The 19,020-nt window shown below is 41.6% G+C and overlaps 1 protein-coding gene across 3 annotated transcripts in view; it reads left to right on the top strand.

Annotated features, from left to right (window-relative positions):
* sema6cb (semaphorin 6Cb) overlaps positions 1-19,020 on the top strand; it is a 158,981-nt gene that overhangs the window by 107,157 nt on the left and 32,804 nt on the right. For all 3 annotated transcript variants that reach the window (XM_072679555.1, XM_072679557.1, XM_072679556.1), the window contains 12 exons: positions 1,468-1,582; positions 3,477-3,534; positions 4,835-4,891; positions 5,641-5,742; positions 11,778-11,868; positions 13,047-13,169; positions 13,270-13,358; positions 13,538-13,755; positions 14,016-14,147; positions 14,531-14,686; positions 15,105-15,278; positions 16,447-16,584. In XM_072679555.1, coding sequence (XP_072535656.1) covers positions 1,468-1,582; positions 3,477-3,534; positions 4,835-4,891; positions 5,641-5,742; positions 11,778-11,868; positions 13,047-13,169; positions 13,270-13,358; positions 13,538-13,755; positions 14,016-14,147; positions 14,531-14,686; positions 15,105-15,278; positions 16,447-16,584 — 1,453 coding nt within the window. The remainder of the gene's footprint in view (positions 1-1,467; positions 1,583-3,476; positions 3,535-4,834; positions 4,892-5,640; positions 5,743-11,777; positions 11,869-13,046; positions 13,170-13,269; positions 13,359-13,537; positions 13,756-14,015; positions 14,148-14,530; positions 14,687-15,104; positions 15,279-16,446; positions 16,585-19,020) is intronic.

The raw sequence follows: 19,020 nt of genomic DNA on the forward strand, positions 1-19,020 counted from the left end.
GGGAGGAAGTGCGTGATTGATTTCTTTGGGGGCTTGTGCCGTATGTCTTCATACAGAAGTATGGGAATAATGGCTGTACTGTGATCAGTGGTGAGCATGCTGAGATCAGATGATGTTTACTGTGTAAACTGTGCTGCCACTAAACTCTTACATGTCCCCATTCGCAGCCTGTCACTCTGCACAGTGCTCAGATCAGTGAAAAGGAGTCCCATTTGCCTGCTGGCTTCAGACATAGTATTCCTGGCCTTGGACTGTGCTACAAGCCATTTAAACCATGTGTGTAGGCCCACACTTTAGTTCTTCACTCTCATAATTACATTACTGTCATAATTCAGATCAGTTAAATTGACCCTGTGGGACAACAGAACAGTTAACAAACAACTCATAATACAGTATATGTACAAAAGTATTGGGACACCTGCTCAGTCATTGTTTCTCCAAAAGTATTTCAAAAAAGTTTATCCTGCTTTTGTTGAAGTAACTGTATCTATTGTCCAGGGAATGCTGTGAGGACTTGATTGAGTTCATCAACAATTGTTGGTGAGGTCAGGATGTTGAAAGATCCCCACCCTACCTCATCCCAAACTTCCCAAATGTGTTGAATGGAGCTCTGTCGTTCAAGAGAACACATCTCCACTGCTTCACAGCTCCAGTACCAGGAGGCTTTATTCCCACACCTGACATTAGACATCAATAGGTTCACTCTAGAGAGTCCTATTCTTTTGGCATACCTTCTCTACAGGAACTAGACAAGCTGTGTTTGTGCCTTTGTCCATTAGTTTCAGCAACAAGTGCAATCTAAAAGTAATTAAATACATTCAAGAGGTTAAACCAGTCATAGCAATGTCAATAGTGACTGTCATAGTGGTCATTTTTCCTTTACTTGACTTTTGCTGTGAAAAACAAACAGTCCTGACTTTTCCTGTCTGATATACATTGTGCTTTGGGACCATATACTATAAATTGCATAGGACAAAACCCAATACTGGAAAGGTCTCTCCAACTCACCTTCCACAGCCCAGAGTTGCTGGGTAAATGAAGTCATCACTTTTTGCTGACAGATTGGATACACAGACTGAATTTACTCTGCCATGAAGGGCCAGCAGTGCTCTTAGACCTCCCCTCTAAATAATGAATAAAGGATATCCTGAGTGAGGAATCGCTTTTCTTGGAGTCACATGTTCTCAAGAGGATTAGTTTGAATGAAGCCATGCTGATTACAATAAGTGTTAATATCTTCTATACAGTGACATCTTGAGTAATTAGTTTCGGCAGATATGAATGAAACCTAGGGTTGTTTCTTCTAAACAAATCTGTGGGCGTGGGAAGTATTGGATAGTATTGATTGTTCCTAGAGGCGAAAGCTCTTGGTGCAGGTTTTTAAATCTCTCCTCTCTCTCTCTCTCTCTCTCTCTCTCTCTCTCTCTCTCTCTCTCTCTCTCTCTCTCTCTCTCTCTCTCTCGCTAGACTCCTACCTGTATCCTGGTTTCCAGGGCAACATGTCAGATAATGACACGGCGAGGCTTGGTCTGGACTTCCAGAGGATGCTGCGTATAAACCACATGCTCTACATTGCTGCCAGGTGAGTCTGTCACCTCCAATACCTTCAGCCTTAGGGCCTCAACACACCAAGGTGACATAGAAAAATCTAGCGTCCAGCAAGGCTGACTGATGATTGCCTTCCATCACCTCACCGCTTCCTCCAATTTTCTGTGTAAAGCTGCAGGTGAATGCACTGCGGAGACTACAGTTGGTACTAGCATTAAAGTGAACATATTATGTATAATATGAGATGGCGGTTTTTATTAACAACTAAAAAAAAGTTAAACTGGAACGTAGAGACTGATGCTGACCTGGTCAGCAGATGCTATTGAATACAAATGTTTCTGGCCAAATTACACATTTTCTTATTTCTTGTATTTGCAGTGTAGGCTGGGCTATGCACATGGTTTTAAAGGATTAAGCCAGCAACAGGATGCAACCTGTGCATCTAAACATGCTCATGTTCTTATATTCTCTCTACGTTTTACACACGCCATACGCAGTAAAGACCCATCTGCTAGTTTTTTGGCCTTTTTTTTTTTAGTAGAACACAACCTTTGTAGGTAGTCAGACATACGCAGTCATATCAGAATTATACACACAGCAAACCCAGACACATGACCTCTGACACATCCCGGGCCATAGTTCATACCTAACAAGGGGTGGTCATAATATTCTGATATGACTGTGACAGTGGACAAAGAGAAATAGCATTTCCCTTTGGTGTAGATCCGAGAATGGACAACCCATGTGTTGAGTGCCTCCCAACGACACCACAGTGGTGCCCCACAAGCCATTGATGCCAGAAAGCAATGACAAGTCATGCAACTGTGGACCAGTTATAATGAACACCTTCCATCACCTAATACAGTCCAACACTGTCTTTCTAGTGTCATCTGAGTCAGGGGTGATTATTTCCGCTATTAGGAAGGTGGTCATTATATTCTGATATCACTGTGTATAACACTATTTTTTGGCATGTTCTAATGCACAGTTACTGTTTCTTCGAACATAAAAATGAACCAAACTCATCAAGCAAGTGCAGAAGGACACTAGCAGCAACGTTGCAAAGATTTATTTATTATTATTATTTTATTTTATTTATTTTTTTTTTTTACAAGGTCTCGGACCTTGATGAAGAAATTATGCTTTAGGCATGTCACCAGTTGTAATTTGAAGCTGAAGCTTTATCATTGGCTCCTATAAGCAACTTTCTAAATATCTGAATAATAATAATTAGTGCTCACAAAGTAGAGGGTAGCTGTAAGTAAATAACCAAGTGTTTTTAGCTTGAGGTTTCTACAATGTGTAATGGTAAGAATTAAATAAAAAATGCAATTGAGGGGAACTGTGGAAGTCAGTGAAAGATGAGATCAGAGAAAATTCTGAGACCTCCTGGACGTTTATTGCTGAGTAAATGGTGGTGGAGCACCATTTCACTGTGCAGCTTTGCTTGCCCAAACGTAATCTTCATGGAAAAATAATGAACCTTGCCTGAGACTTTGTCACAAAACCTGAAGTTTTACGTATGCTGCAGAACATACTTTAGTGAAAGTTAATGAAAATAGGACACTGTGGCCTAAATCACTAAAGGAATGTTTAGAAAAAAATGCATTTAATATAAAAAAGATCTTAGTTATTTTGACCAAGAAGTGATAAATCACAGATTTAGGCTTTAGTTCCTCTCTCTCTCTCTCTCTCTCTCTCTCTCTCTCTCTCTCTCTCTCTCTCTCTCTCTCTCTCACACACACACACTCACACACGCACACACACACACCTGTTTATAGGAAGTATTGGATGATTGAGGCTAATCAGTCTCATTCAAACTGAGGTGACTGACAGAAGACCTGACCCTCTCTTTTGTTCTCTTGCTTGCTCTCTCTTTCATTCTCTCTCTCAGTCTCTGATCTCCCTGTGTTTTGTGTGTGTTGCAGGGATCATGTCTTTGCCGTCAATCTCAGTGCTTCGACTGAGCACATCATACCTCAACAGGTAAGTGCTCTTTCTTTTTTTTTCCTCTTTCCCTTTTTTCCTTCAACCATGTGATGTAATGGTGGGTTTTTAGCTATGCGGAGTGGTCCAGAGCCGTGTGAAATGAATAGAGCTAATGCTCCCCATCAGCGACCCTCTCAGCATCCACACTATAGCTCGAAGCACTTAGCTGATCCCAGCTTAGAGAGGCCCTTTCCCAGCCCCTCTCTTCCCTCCTGCCTCGTCCCGCTCCACTTCTCTGCTTTAGAACATTAAGGGACTTTAAGGTAGGAGTGCTTTACTTTGAAAGCACAGTGGAGCCAGACCTAGATCCCTATCCTGGGCTGTGATGATAATGCTGAGCCATTGGCTGAGTTTGTAGTTCTAAAAAACTGGGCCCTGTTCCTGTTTTTTTGTGTGTGTTGGGGGGGTTCTGGCATTTCTTCAGTTGTTTCTCTATAATGACCATTTCTGCATTAAGAGGGAAGTCATCCAATTAGTGAGCTTAATGTGCTCCTGATTGGAAGCTCAGTGAATCAGCTAGGAGAATCACATTTGTCAGACGTAATTTGCCTTATGAAGCCAGTCGAAGGGGGGCCATATTCAAATGAGTTTACTGTGTTCTTCCTGTAGGATTTGGATAGAACGCAAAAAAAGCTCATCAAGCTCATTAGGATATCCTACAGCAGATTACTACAGAATCTGAGAAGTTCATAAAATTAGATCAGGGAGATTAATTGAGATTGCATTGAACAAATGACGAACAGTTGCTGTTTGTCTTGCTTGAAGGGACAGAGATGGTAAACATTTCTGTCTCTCTCTCTCGCGTGTGCACGCTCGCTCTCTCAGTTTAATGTCCCTCCCTGTAGAATGGGAGTGTTGTGACAGTTAGAATATGGTAACTGAAAAGGACGCTTGTGGTTTAGAGAGCAGGTTTTTCAGTGCTGTGTGAGTGTGTATAAGGGTGTGTGTTTGTGTGTGCTCATGCGTTGATTGAATCAGTGTTCCTGCCGAGAGGGTAGACAGAAAAGGAACAACGAATCACTCCAACTCTTCAGCCTAATGGCATAAACCAGCACCCTGCCACACACACACTCACCCACACACACCACAGCTTGTTATTAACCTGATGGATTTATTTTCCTGCCTATATCTTGTTATGTTCCTGCTCTCGCTCTCTCTCTCTCTCTGTCTTGTTTGTTTTATGAAGAGTTAATTGTGATGAATCATTGTGTTTATTACCGTTGTGAGTTAAAGAGTTCTCGTCATTCACACTTTACTTCCATGTTTTTCCCTCTTTTCTTTTTATCTATTTTTTTAGAAACTGACATGGAAGACAAAGGATGTGGAAAAATGTACAGTGAGGGGCAAGAACAGCGTGAGTGTATCTCCATGTCTCTCGCCCTCTCTCTATTCTATTTCTCTCTTGCTCTTGCTGTTCTCTCTGTCTTTCTCTTTTTGTCTCTCTGTATTTTGCTGTCTCTTGCACTCTCTGCCTTCTCTCTGCCTCTAATTGTCCCTCTCCTGTTTCTCCCTCTCTCTCTTTCTATCTTCCCCAATTTCTTGCACGTTATTTGTCTCTCTCTCTCTCTCTCTATCCCTCTCCCTCTATATCTCTAATATCCCTCTATTGTCTCTTTCTTTCTGTCTGTCTGTCTCTGCATTTCTATATTTTCCTCTTTCTGTCTCTCTCTCTCTCTCTCTCTCTCTCTCATTTTCCCTGTCCTGTCTTTTTCTGTCTTTATCTTTTTCTGTCTCTCATTCATTCACTCTCTGTCTCTTTCTGTCACTCACTCTCTGTTTGTCTTGTGTATCTCTCTATATCTTTATCTCATGTGCATGTTCTCTCTCTCACGCTCTCTCTGTCTCCCTCTCTCTCGCCATCTCTTATTCTGTTTGCTTTCCTGATGGAAGAAGCTCCTGTAGAGCAGATTGCTTGTTAGCATCAGCACCACATGTATTTACTGCAGAGACACACAGAGACAGTTCTTGAATGATGGGGCTGCTCCCTTGCGTCTCAATGAGTGAGGGTGTCTACAAAGCTCAGGAGAGTGATTATGGTTAAAAAAACAAAAAACGATGTGTGTGTTTCTGTGTGTTTCTCTAAAAGCATCTTGCCTTTCACAGGATGAATGCTACAACTACATCAAAGTGCTGGTTCCCCGCAACGACGAAACACTGTTTGCTTGTGGAACCAATGCGTTTAACCCCACCTGCCGTAACTACAAGGTAAGCTCTTTTTTTTCACCATCATCTGTCACTGGTATAGGGTAGGACAACCACTCTCTAACAACCAGAAGGCTAGACAGGCACTTGCACGTAATCTCAGTTTCCATTGTTTCAAATTCAAATAGTTATCAGAACAAGATCCTCCTCTGACAGTTCTCCCCAGGCTCTGGTAGCATGCATCCATGAACTTAAACTCTGAAAGAATGACAACCTTTGTAAAAAATAAATACCTTCTGTCTAGAATATACAGCTGTTTTATTGACATAGATGACGTGTCTGAAATATTTTCATCTGTTGTTCGAAATCTTGGAGTATTGTTTGATTCTGCCCTTAGCTTTGAGACTAATGTCAAGCCATTAACTCGTCTCTGGCCCATCTTTTATTCTCACTTACAATAAAAAAAATCAGCACACATCAGTCTAATTCTCAATGAGCTGCACTGGCTACCAGTAACATCCCACATTAAGTTTAAGATTCTGCTCACTACCTCCAAAGCCCTTCATGGTCTGACCCCTGTGTATCTTGGTGAGCTCCTCCACCCTTATTGTCCCCATTTGTACCCTCAGGTCCTCAGACAGCAGCTTATTTACTGTCCCCTACACTACACTCGCCACTGTTACTGACAGATCCTTCAGTGCTGTGGCACCAAAACTCTGCAATTCCCTACCCTAATCTCTCTGAGATTGTACTACTGTCGCTTCCTTCAATCTCACCTGAATACTTTCCTCTGTGAGTGTCCTTCCACTGCCTCATAGTTTAACCTCCATATTTGACCCATCCGCAACGGTGAACACACACACACACACACGCTAGTGAATAGGGCAGTGAGCACACATATATTCAAAGCAATGGACAGCCACTTCAGCACCGGGAAAGCAATTGGGGGTTAGGTGCCTTTATTGTTGAGGGAGGGAAAAGTGCTGTTCCTTCACTCCTCCCATTCTAACTTCCTGCTGGTGTATGGGATCAAACCAGTGACCTTCCAGTCCCAACCCCACTTTTCTAACCATCTGTCTATTAGAGGTCATTACATTTATGGCTGATGCAGTGGTGGCTCAGCGGTTAGAGCACCGGGCTATTGATGACAGGGTTGTGGGCTCTTCACCTTCCCTTCTCCCCGGGCACCACAGTGCTGGCTACCCACAGCTCCGGGCATATGTGTTCACTGTCACTGTGTGTTTGCTCCCTAGTGTGTATGTGTGTCCACTTCACGGATGGGATAAAGGCGGAGGCTAAATATAGTTGTCTTGTCTTGTCTTGTCTTGTTTTGTTTTTTTTGCCTGATTTAATAAGACATATTAAAACAGACATGAAAACTCTTAAGCGCTGAAGAAGGTCACATGTTCGGAATCCAAACCCCTATAGAGGGCTCAGGCAGCATCATTCCCAGCAGAAAACTTTAGTGATTTTAGAATGATCAGTGTGGCACGGTGAGACTACAATACAAGGGTTCCTCGTTAAGTTCTACAACTATGCAAATTCAAGTCATGTCCAAAAATGTCCTTTTAAGACCCCTCATGTATTATAAATAAGGCCAGTCAAAAACACTGTCCGTCATTTGTGCTCTGCTGGCTTCATAATGGCACATAGTGACATAGTGCTTGGACTTCAATGTTCACCTCTTGCAGTGTAACTCTTGTAACAGTTTTGACAGCCCATGGAAATCAGTGTGTACTACATCAGCTTCAGTTGAAGACTAAATATTTTCTGGTTATTATGGTTGCTAAGAAGGTTAACTTATGCAAATTACACTGTTAAAAAGCTACTAAAAAAGTCATTTGAAAATGAAAAAAGGAAACCAGCTTTTATATGTTACATTTATGCCTGTCACGATAACATTTCTTTTTTGGGATGACATATTGCAATAAACAATATTATTTTTATAAGATCATTTTATGCCACTGACATAATGATATAATAACATAATGCAATTACTCTCTTTTAAAGAGCAGTGAACTTTTAATTAAGTATTTTCAGACCTTAATATTTCAGAAATATTAAAAAAATAAATATCCTAAATAAATAAAACAGTAAAACAGTTTTAAAGCAAAATGTTGACACGCCAGCTCTTTTCATGTTGATAGACTTTCCTCGCTTAGTAAACACAATGGCCAGCAAAAATAGTTAAATAGCAGTCATGTCAAGACATTGTACAATAAATCGATAACATAATTATCGTGGCTGGCCTAGTTACGTTACTTCTGATTTACCATAAAGTGATCGGGGGGGGACTCCCACTCCTCATTCTTAAAAAAAAAAAAAAAGGTGCACGTATTTGCCACTGTACACTGTGTACACTGTACAGCGAAATGTGTCCTCCGCATTTAACCCATCTGTGGTAGTGAACACACACTAGTGAACTAGGGGCAGTGAGTACACACACACACACCCAGAGCGGTGGGCAGCCAACTCCAGCGCCCGGGGAGCAGAGAGGGTAAAGGGCCTTTCTCAAGGGCCCAACAGTGGCAGCTTGCCGAGCCCGGGAATCGAACCCACAACCCTGTTATCGATAGCCCTCCGCTCTAACCGCTGAGCCACCACTGCTTCTAGTATTAGACCCCCAACCCCCTCCCAAATTTCAAAACTCATGTAAATCTACAGGATTCATGCAAGTTATATTATCATTAAAAAATGCCATATTTTGCCAAAAGACTTCATGTGCAATAAAATATTGCATCACTACTAAATACAAATATGATATTGACTGAAAGTTGAGAATTTCTCTGCAGATTGCAGAGGCTTCAAGAAATAATTAAAATCAGTTTTTATGACAATGTTTTTGTTATTGCCAGCAAAAACTGACTTTTAAGGGTTAACAGAAGTTGGCAATAATACAATCAGTTTGGGTGTTAATAGTGGAAATATTCCAGTATGAGTGGAGTGTTTGCATAAGTGCTGAAAGAAGACTCGGGCTGTTTCTAGCACCTCAGTGCCAGTGAGTACGAGCAGTGAGGAGAGCCTTACACTATCCTGATGAATGACTTGCACAGTGTGCCAAGAGCAAAAAGTGGGGATGATATAAAAATCTTAACAGCTGTCTGGAAACGCAGACATGTTTTGCTCCTCCAAACTGTGTTTCTGAGTTTTGCAGACACACACACACACACACACACACACACACACACACACACACACACACACTTTACTCTTTTAGAGTTGAAGTGCTCTTCAGGTTGATGTCATGCTTGCCCAGTGATTCATGGTGTGCTGTCTGAAATATGAGCTTATAGCCTGCAGAGTTGGTGTATGCACTACTGTCCAAAATTATCTGGACAGTGATGCAGTTTTGTTGTTTTGACTCTGTGCCGCTGTATCTTTGATTTAAAATGAAACAGTGACTGTGATGCAGCAGTGCTTGGACTGTCTTGCACACTGTGTACCTGTGTGATGGTTAAACATCTCAACCTTTTCAGATAAATCCTTTCAGCAGGACAAGGACCAATGACTAACTAGCTACTTACTTCACCTTGAGTTCACATTTGTCTCTCTTTCTCGCTCTCTCTCTTCCCCAGCTGTAGTCTGTAGGATGGGTTTTGAAGAGCTCCCTGAATTCCAGTGTAGTAATAAGATTCCACCATTGCATCACATCAGATGGTGACATGTCTTCCCTCATAGATATTCCATGATCAGTTGTGAGTGGTATTGAAAAATGTAACCATTTAGGAACCATAGCAATCATAGACCACGTAAAGTTACAGGGGTCACTGAGTGTAGAGACACATAGTGCTTAAGTTGCCAATGCTCTGCTGACTTAACTGCAGAGTTCCAAACCTCCAAACCAACTCCATATTAGTGCCTATGGATTTAGAATGGGATATCATAAAACCTCCCATAGGTGTCCCAATACTTTTGTCCATATGATGTATATGTGCACTAGCACTGAAGGGAAAAAAAAACTGTCTGACTGTTTAAAGTAACCTGAACATGCTCATCATTTGGGCTTGTTTGAGGAGCAGTCCTGTAGGTGGAACTTCTTTAGAGTGAAATCTGGTTGGCAGAGAAATGAGTCATTTGGACCCAACCAGATCCACACTACTCCATTAAAAAGTTGAAATTTCTAGTCAATAAAAGATTGTAGAACTCAAGCCGTCTGGTACCAAGACTATAAAGCCCCCAAAGCAAGACGGAACTGAGAATGTCTGCATTATGCATGTATGGTATCCCAGCCCATATTTAAAATATATATATATATGTGTGTGTGTGTGTGTGTGTGTGTGTGTGTGCGTTAAGAGAGGTCATCACAGAGTCAGTTAACTTGGTTTCTTTCTTGGTTCCACTGCAGACTCTCTAAGAAGTCTTATTTATATTACTCACCCTGAGGATCTCCCCATCTTCTCTCTTTCACTTGCTCTCCGTCTCTCTCTTTCACTCCCTCCCTCTGTCTCACTCTGTCTGCCTTTTTATCCCTCCTCCTCCATCCTGCTATGGAAAACCTATGCCTGCAAGCTCCTACAGAGGTGTGAGATTAGTCAGTGAGAGTAAATCATATCTCTCAGTGCATGGGCACTGTCCCCTCATGCACTGTGTGCTTTCTGTCGAAAGAGAATTCTCCCCAGAGTCCCTCAGCAGACTGAGAGGCTGTTGGGGAGAGGTGATGAAGAGGTAAAGGAGAGGTGAGGATATAGTTGAAGGAAGATTATACTAAGGTCAAGAAGAGAGAGCAGTAATCTGGAAAACTGCATGGCGAGGTTATTCTATGGTTAGAGGGAGCTTTCTGTAAATTTGGAAAGGTTGTGAAAGGGTTGTGGCATGGTTCAAGGTGGGGTATTAAAAAGAAGTGGTCTCAGGAAGGTTAAGTAGAAATGCTGGCAAGAGGGGAAATACAGAGCTTTTAGAGGAGCTTGGAAAATGACTTGAGAAGCAGAAAGAAACCAGAAAAGTTCCATAGCTGATCTGCTTTCTTATTGTCTTTGCTGGTTCGGACCATGCCTTTAGCTTATGAGGATTTAGGGACTTTGGGCTGGAGTTCAGGTGGCTTTTGCTTTGTGGTAGGAAGCCACCCCCCTTCTGAAAAGTGGAACCAGGAATATTGGCTGACAGAGTTAAAAGGAAGGTGACAGGGTGGTGGGGTGGTTGTACGCACATAAACAAGGTGGAATTTTATAGGACATTAGATTAGGGAGGAGGGGCTTCAGGCATTTTCCTCCTCCCAGAATGTTTTTATCCCTCTTTCAGAATTTCATAACTCCACATATTGCTATAAATTTGACTTGCATTACATCACTGTTACATTTATGTTGGATTAACATACAACATACTTTTTCCTCTAAACAAGCCTGTGTGCATAACAATAACCTAGAATAAAGATAATAATATAGTATCATAATGTAAAATTGCAGAAATTGTTGTTATTGTTATCCAAAAGTATAACTTCAAAGGGTTTAGGGTGTTCTGGTGGAGCAGAGTGCAGAAGGTTATAGCACATGTAGGGGCTGTTTGCTGCCCGCTGTAGGTGTGAGCCGAGCTAACAGGCCAAAGCACATCTTGTTAGTTTCAGACTGAGACAGCAAACTGAGAGAAACAGCAGTGTGACTTTCACACACTAAACCAACAAACTAGCGCGCACACACACACCGATATACACTGCTGGGTTTTCCCTGGAATCCGCTTTTTATTGCTGAGAAAGTTTAAAGGCTGAAATGCGGGGGTCACATTGTGCCTGCCCCCTGGGATTAGAGCCTATTGTGTCTGCTGAGAGTTAGCCCCCACGCTGGCTGCGCTAATGCTGCCCTCAGACTGGCAGGGAAGGCGCAGAGCAGTGTAATGGAACAAAGTTGGGATCAATTCCACAGTATGTCAGTTTAGCTAGTCCAGAAAATCGATTTGAATCATAAAGTGAAAATCAAAGTATCTGCTCGGGAGCATGTGCTGGAGTTTGCTGGAAGAATTGAAATCCGCTGCTTAGAGACGGCACACAGCAGCCACGGAACATTAAGAAGAGGTGTATGGACAGGTATACGGTTTTACATGGCAATGTTTTTTTCTCTCTCTTTCTCTCTGTCACTCTCCTTCTACCTTCTTTCCCTCCCTCTCAGATGTCCACTCTGGAGCAGGATGGAGAGGAGGTGGTTGGTCAGGCCCGATGCCCTTTTGAATCACGCCAGTCCAACGTTGGCCTGTTCGCTGGTGAGCTGGCTGAGCTCAAGCCATCAGGAGGGAAACATGATCTCGCCTTTAATCTCGCCAATATTCCACTGACATTTCACAAAGTTCAGCTGCTGCTGCTGTGATGCCAGCAAGCACATGGCCTCACAAGCGCCACAGAATCAGTGTACAGTGGCTTGCAAAAGTTTGGGCACCCCTGATCAAAATGGCTGTTACTGGAAATAGCAAAGCAAGTAAAAGGCAACCTGATTTTCAAAATTTCAAGAGGAGACTTTTTTGTGTATATTTTAAGTCAAATATCCCATTTCCACATGCTTTTTATAGACAGCTACTAGTGTTTCAATTCTTTGTCGAATTTTGTCGAAAATACAGAGTTTTTATAGAAGTTCGGAAAAACAACTTGAGAAAGAAAAATAAACCAGAGTTTCAGAACTGATCTGCTTTGTTATTGTCTTTGCTAGTTCGGACCATGCCTTCAACTTATGAGGATTTTGGGACTTGGGCTGAGCTGTTACTTTAAATAGCAAAGCAAAGACAACCTGATTTTCAAAATTTCAAGAGGAGACTTTTTTTTATCACAAATCCCATCTCCACATGCTTTTTATAGACAGCTAATAGTTGTTTTGTCAGATTTTTCACTTATCCTTACTTACAAAAGGCTTCTAATCCTGTTTCTTGTGCCATGTTGTAAGCAATGTTCTTTTGAGGTCTATCCTAGATTTAATTTTTTAGATTTTTGGTTTCTTGGACGGTGAGGGCCATGTTTGCTGCTTGTTAAAATGAGGTTTGTGGAGTCAGAGTATGTATAAAGTTGTGGGCCTTAACAAGCTTAGACCTTGGTAAAAGTTATTTGAGAGTTCAAATCTTTTGGGGGTACCCAAACATTTGCTTGACGCACCTTTTTTCACTCAAATTTGGAAAACAAAAATAACACAAAAAAACAAACAAAAAACAAACGCTTATCTTGCATTATCTTGTTGAAAAGAATGATTCATTTTATAACTTTTTGCCTTTTTGAAATCATCTTTTTAATCACTTTACTGCTTACATACTTTCGCATGCACTGTGTGTGAGAAGAAGGAAATTAATGGTTTGTGCCAGCCTGCAGCTGTAGGCACAAAGAGCTGTGAAAAGATGTAAATATGTTGAATATTAGTGCTTCTGGCTGTGAAATAAAGCTACTCTGTAATCCATTCCAGGTGGTGATTTTTATTCGGCCACGATGACAGATTTTTTAGCGAGCGATGCAGTGATCTACAGAAGTTTAGGAGAAAGTAGTCCAGTCCTGCGAACCGTGAAATATGACTCCAAATGGCTGCGAGGTCAGACCCATAACACACAGCACTCTGTCAGACTCTTCCTGTTAAAAGATGTACGCTGGATGCTCTTTTTTTGTCTGAAGTCTGTGTTCTGTTCTTTCAGAGCCCCATTTTCTCCACGCCATTGAGTATGGCAACTATGTGTACTTTTTCTTCAGCGAGATTGCAGTGGAGTACACTACACTTGGCAAGGTGAGACCCATACATCTCGGTGAATAACCTTAACTTGTACGGACTGTCGTCTAAAGTTCTCACAACTTCAGGAGGTGTGTCTGGATATCTCCCTCCACACTCTGTTTGAAACTTCAAAGCACATTATTTCCCCTCCATCATGCAGTGATCTGAACACCATGTCTTTCTTCTTTTTTTAGGTGGTGTTCTCGAGGGTAGCTCGAGTGTGTAAGAATGATAACGGAGGTTCCCCAAGGGTTCTAGAGCGCTACTGGACATCGTTCCTAAAGGCGCGTCTGAACTGCTCTGTTCCAGGCGACTCTTTTTTCTACTTTGATGTTCTGCAGTCCTTAACTAACGTCATGCAGATCAACCACAGGCCTGCTGTGCTGGGAGTCTTCACCACACAGGCCAACAGGTGACATCACACTAAAAGCTGTTCTCTTTTCTTCTCTACACGCATCTTCTTGTATGTTTTCTTCTTGCATCTTTTCTTCTCTTCTTGTTTCTCCTAATATCTTCTCTTCTTGTATCTGCTCTTCTTACATCTTTTCATATCTTCTCTTCTGGTATCTTCTGATATCTTCTCCTCCTGTTTCTTCTCAAATCTCCTCTTCTCTTCTCGTATCACCTCTTTTTAGCCTTGAATAAATGTCCTTTTTCAAATGTCCTTTACAGTATCACTGGCTCTGCTGTGTGTGCCTTCTACATGGATGACATTGAGCGAGTGTTTAATGGCAAGTTTAAAGAACAAAAGACCAGCGAGTCAGCCTGGACCCCCGTCCCTGATGAGCAGGTGCCCAAGCCAAGGTGGGTTTCCCCACGGAGAAGTGTGGATTTATGTTTAGTGTTTTTTTTATAGTATGTGAAATGTAACAACAACTGTAAACATTGCTAAATTCAAAATGTATGGTTCACTCCCTGGTTCCTGCAGTTCATATGTGAAATGAATGTTTTTTAAATTTACATATGATGACCCCATCAGCCACCCGACTGCGGGTTTTGGTTTAATGATGGCTGGAAAAGATGCTAGAATTCTTGTCTGCTTTTCTGTGTGTGGATGAGCGCACAGAAATGAAGTATAGAACGTTTTTTCCGTCTTCTGTGAGGTTGCCATTTTGCAGATTTGGTGCAACAGTGATGATGTAAGTAGTTAAACGTGGGATATCATGCTGTGTGTATTTGTACTGCAGGCCTGGTTCCTGTGCTGGAGATGGCTCTGCTGCTGCTTACAAATCTTCCACCACTTTCCCTGATGAAACTCTCACCTTCATCAAGTCTTATCCACTAATGGACGAGGCTGTTCCCTCAGTCAACGACCGGCCATGCTTCACGAGAACCACCAGCAGGTACACACACACATGAACAAACATACACAAGCAAACAAAACACACTTGCAACACACAGCTTTCAGCAGCAACACTATGCACGTCACGGCCAATCTGACAACTGGCAGGCCACTTGAGCAAGTTGTAGAACGCCTGCTGGGCATAAGCATTCTCTCTCCATCACATCTGTCCCTCTCACTTTCTTTCAAACACCCTCTCTCGCCTTCCTTCCCCCCTCTCTCTCTCTCTCACTCTCTTTCGCTTTCTCTTGCGCTCTATTGCTCATTCTCATGATCGCATCTGTCTCTGTCTCCCCAGAGAAGCACCACGTCTAACCAGTACTCAAGAGTAAACACAAACACCTGCGCTGTTTAATGTCATTTGATGCGCTGACAGCTCTGTTGGTTGTTTACTAAATGAGTGAATTTTCTGTCTGTAGGTTTAAGTTGACCCAGATAGTGGTGGATACCGCCGCTGGGCCCTTTAAGAACCACACGGTTCTGTTCCTGGGCTCAGAGAACGGGCGGGTTCTGAAGGTCCTGGCCAGCACTCACCCCAACGCCACCTACAGCAGCCAGCTACTGGAGGACATCGACGTGTACAACCCCACCAAGTGAGCACTCTTTCTTCCCTTCTCTCTCTTTCTGCCACTCTCTCACCCTCACACTGTTTAAGCTTGTTTTGCAAGCAATTAAATGAAAATGTGTTAAGTAGAATGTTTGCAAATTTTGCCGCTGGCCGTTTGTTTTCATCAGACATGATGCAAAGAAAGCAGCAAAAAATACCAGTGCATTTCCCCTTTCATGCGTATCACAAATTACATACAAATTTTTACTTTTGTTTGGGTTCCCTGACTTTCCCCAAAGCCTTTTAATAAAGATAGAGAATGGACAGAATAGAGTTATTAATATAATTCCTGCCTCGGCTCATCACTGCAGACGTTGGTGCAGAAATAAAGCAATTGCACACACAATTCAAGAAGCTGCACTTTAGTGCATATTAAGGCATTTTTATTAGGAGAAACATCTTGCTTTTTACTGCTGTGCTTTGTTCGGGTGGCTTGCTTTAGAAGAGGCATGTGATAAAAATCCCATCCCAACTTTTATGAATACTTGCGTTATTTTTCCTGTCAAGAATATTGCTATTATAGTTTTCCTTAATAGTTCATCTTTCAACAAGAAATGTGTCTGCCAGAGTCACGCAGAAGAAACTATAGAGAAATGTATGTGACCTAATACTGATTCATTCATTTTTTTTAAGTATTAATGCATTAAAACTTTAAAAATGAAAAAGTACAGGTAAAAATTATTTAGTTAATTATTAAAAATCTATCGGCTGAAATTGAAGGTGTTTGCTTCATCTCTTTGACTGTGTTTACACCTAGTCACTTCATGTTTCTTGAGTATCAGGATTATATCTGGATCAAGCCCTAGCCACCTAAAAATATGTGTAAATTCTCCCAAGATGCATTTAAAACGAACACGAATCCAATCGATCAAATCATGTCAGGTCTGAGATGTCTTTGAGTTTGTTATTGCAGTGTGAGCACATGTATTCTTATTTCTATTCTTGAGACGTTGCCTCAGTTTATAGCAGTGTGTGTTTAACTGTTTAGAAGTACCACAATTAGCTGACTCTTCCATCTGTTTGCATTGATGTAGTGTCATGTTACCATGTTGCTGTTACAGCACATACAGTGTTACAATGTTGTGTTATTATATATTATTAATATTGAAAGTCTATCAAAAGCGTGTCCCTGACTGTCACCACACCCCTTGCAGGTGTAATGCACGTGGGGAGGACCGAAAGATTCTGGGCCTGGAGTTGGATAAGGACCATCACGCTCTGTTCGTGGCCTTCTCCAGCTGCGTGGTGCGTGTGCCTCTGAGCCGCTGTGCTGACTACGGAACCTGCAAAAAGTGAGTACATACTGTTTAGCTTACCACACATTTGTCTATTACAGGTACAAATGTGCTGATATTTGTCATCATAGCACTTATTTAAGTAAGCAAACATGAACCGGAATATACCATACATTTCAGTCCACTCGTATTGTTACTATGTATAGTTTATTGTCACTGGCAGGCAAAAACCTTGTATCTGCAACATGACTTCACAGGAAAGTGAAAGGCTTATCTTTTAATGGAAGAAAAAGAAAATAATGTATTCCAGTTATCATGAAAGTGTGACATGTAAAGAACTGGCAGATTTAAAAATGGGGATATACTGTATATGTTGTAGGTGTAAAATATAATGTATAGGTTGGAACATTAAACTTACTGTATGTCTTTGAATAGGGACAGTATTGGGATCTGTTGAGACAAGATGGAAGCACTGTTGGGATGTCCAGGGATGGTCTTGGGTAAATAGGGATGGGGTAGCAACAGTGTTTTTCCATTTCTCAGTGTAATTTAGTTTTTTAGTTGTTTGTTTTTTTTAATCCCCCCAGACATTTCCCAATAATATAGGAAAACTGCAGTATCAGTCTGACGTTAGCAGAATATTGAAATGTTTGCTAAACTTCAGTATTTCAGAACTTTTTGCAAATCTAGTTAAAAACTGTTTAACTAGTTTCTATATCAATACATTCTTTTTTAAAACTCACAAAATACGGGAAAAACACAGCGTCAGCGTCAGACACTCGCTAAATTGCAATATTAAATTTTTGATACTTTTTGCAACCATAGTTAAAGGGGATGTTGCCAAAGTTCTGAATGCATCAGAGTTATTAGGCCAGTGTAGTGGGAGATGTGAGGAGCCAGGCTGAGAGTGTGGGTTTTTTTAGGAGACAGCCACTGGTGAAACAGAGGCATTTTAAAGACTTCAAAAATATCCTTCTTGATGTATTATAGATGCTTTTTCCTCCAGGTCTATAGGAAAGTCTGAGGGCGAGAAGCGCTGTGCTTTTGCAAAGACAAGCACTTAAATTTAAACGCAGATGCAGTTTTAAAGGCATAAAGCTAGACCATATGCCAGTGTGCAGGAGAGGGCCTGTAGGCCGCTCTGCAGCTGCTGTCTTAGTGCTGAGTAGCTGATGGGAACGGGGACGTGTTTCCTCCACAGCATGATAAACTTCCCTCTCCACCAGCACGCCACCGGCCAAACTGCACTCACACTCAAATAGGAACCATCTGATTGGCTACAGGCCAGTAACGACCAGAGCAGAGAGTGTTATTTTTATTTTTTTATTTATTTATTACTTTTTTTCTTCTTCTTTGCTCTATAACTAGTGGACAAGAAAGCTGATAGGCCCTGTTTCATTTTTGTAGTGGTCCTCAAATCCTCTCATGGGATTTAGCTAAAATAGCCAAGAAGCGAGTGCACCTTAGCTGGGATTATAGCCCGGTAATCACTGTTAACTCCAGTTCCTGAGTTCAGCCTGGACTCAGTCTTTTCACACTAATACTTCTCCTTATATAGTGCAGTCTACTCTAGCGGCAGGTCTTAAAGGACCCATGTCTGAAAAACGCAAAGCAGCACTCTTGAGTAAATTGACCTTAAAATAACCTTAAAATAATAATAGAATCATGCTGATGCTCCACTGACCTGTAATAGGGTAAAGGTGCCTCTGTCATTGCCACTCCGGACCCAGAACTGTGACTTACACTATAGGACAAAAGTATGCCCCTGCCACTGCCCCTACTCTAGAGAGGCCTAGAGGACAGAAGAAAAATGGACAAGCTGTGTACGTGCATTTGCTTTTTTAACTTAAAGTAGCGGAATGCATTCATTAGAAGGAATGTCCACAACACCCATACACTCATACTTGCCCTATGAGTCCAGAGGATCCTCTCACTTCCTTATGTTCCAGGGGATTTCTCCACATCCTGCTGTTTCAGGGAATCAAACTGACAACCTTTCAGTCCTAAGCTCGCTTCTCTAACCTTTAGATTCATAATACATAATATATATATATAATCTAACCTTTGAGAGAGTGCAGAGCAGATTCACTCTTGCAGCACCACCATTGTGTTACCAAGTCTGAATTGGTTATTTTAGCACGCCTCTCTCACATGCAGTGGCTTTGTTTGATTATTAGCACTGTAAGTAGAAGCAGCTGCATCTCTTTTAGGCAACTATGCCTTTGTTTCTCTCGCTTAGAGATATAATGGGGGTGCGTTTATGCTTAATTACACATCCATCAAACAGACTGTAAAAGTGAATTGTAAATGATATGAGTAGCCTGGGCCTGTAATGGAAAAAAACAAAAACAAATTCTGAATAGCCAGTCCTAAATCTGTTCAGTGATGTAATCAAAGATGACACTGCCTCAGACAGAGCTCCATTGCTCATTGATCCACCGCACTATTAGAAACGTAATGTTCTCTGCATCAGGGGACGCTACACCAATCAAA

This window comes from Salminus brasiliensis, chromosome 5 (genome assembly GCF_030463535.1).
Source record: "Salminus brasiliensis chromosome 5, fSalBra1.hap2, whole genome shotgun sequence".
Classification (NCBI taxonomy): domain Eukaryota; kingdom Metazoa; phylum Chordata; class Actinopteri; order Characiformes; family Bryconidae; genus Salminus; species Salminus brasiliensis.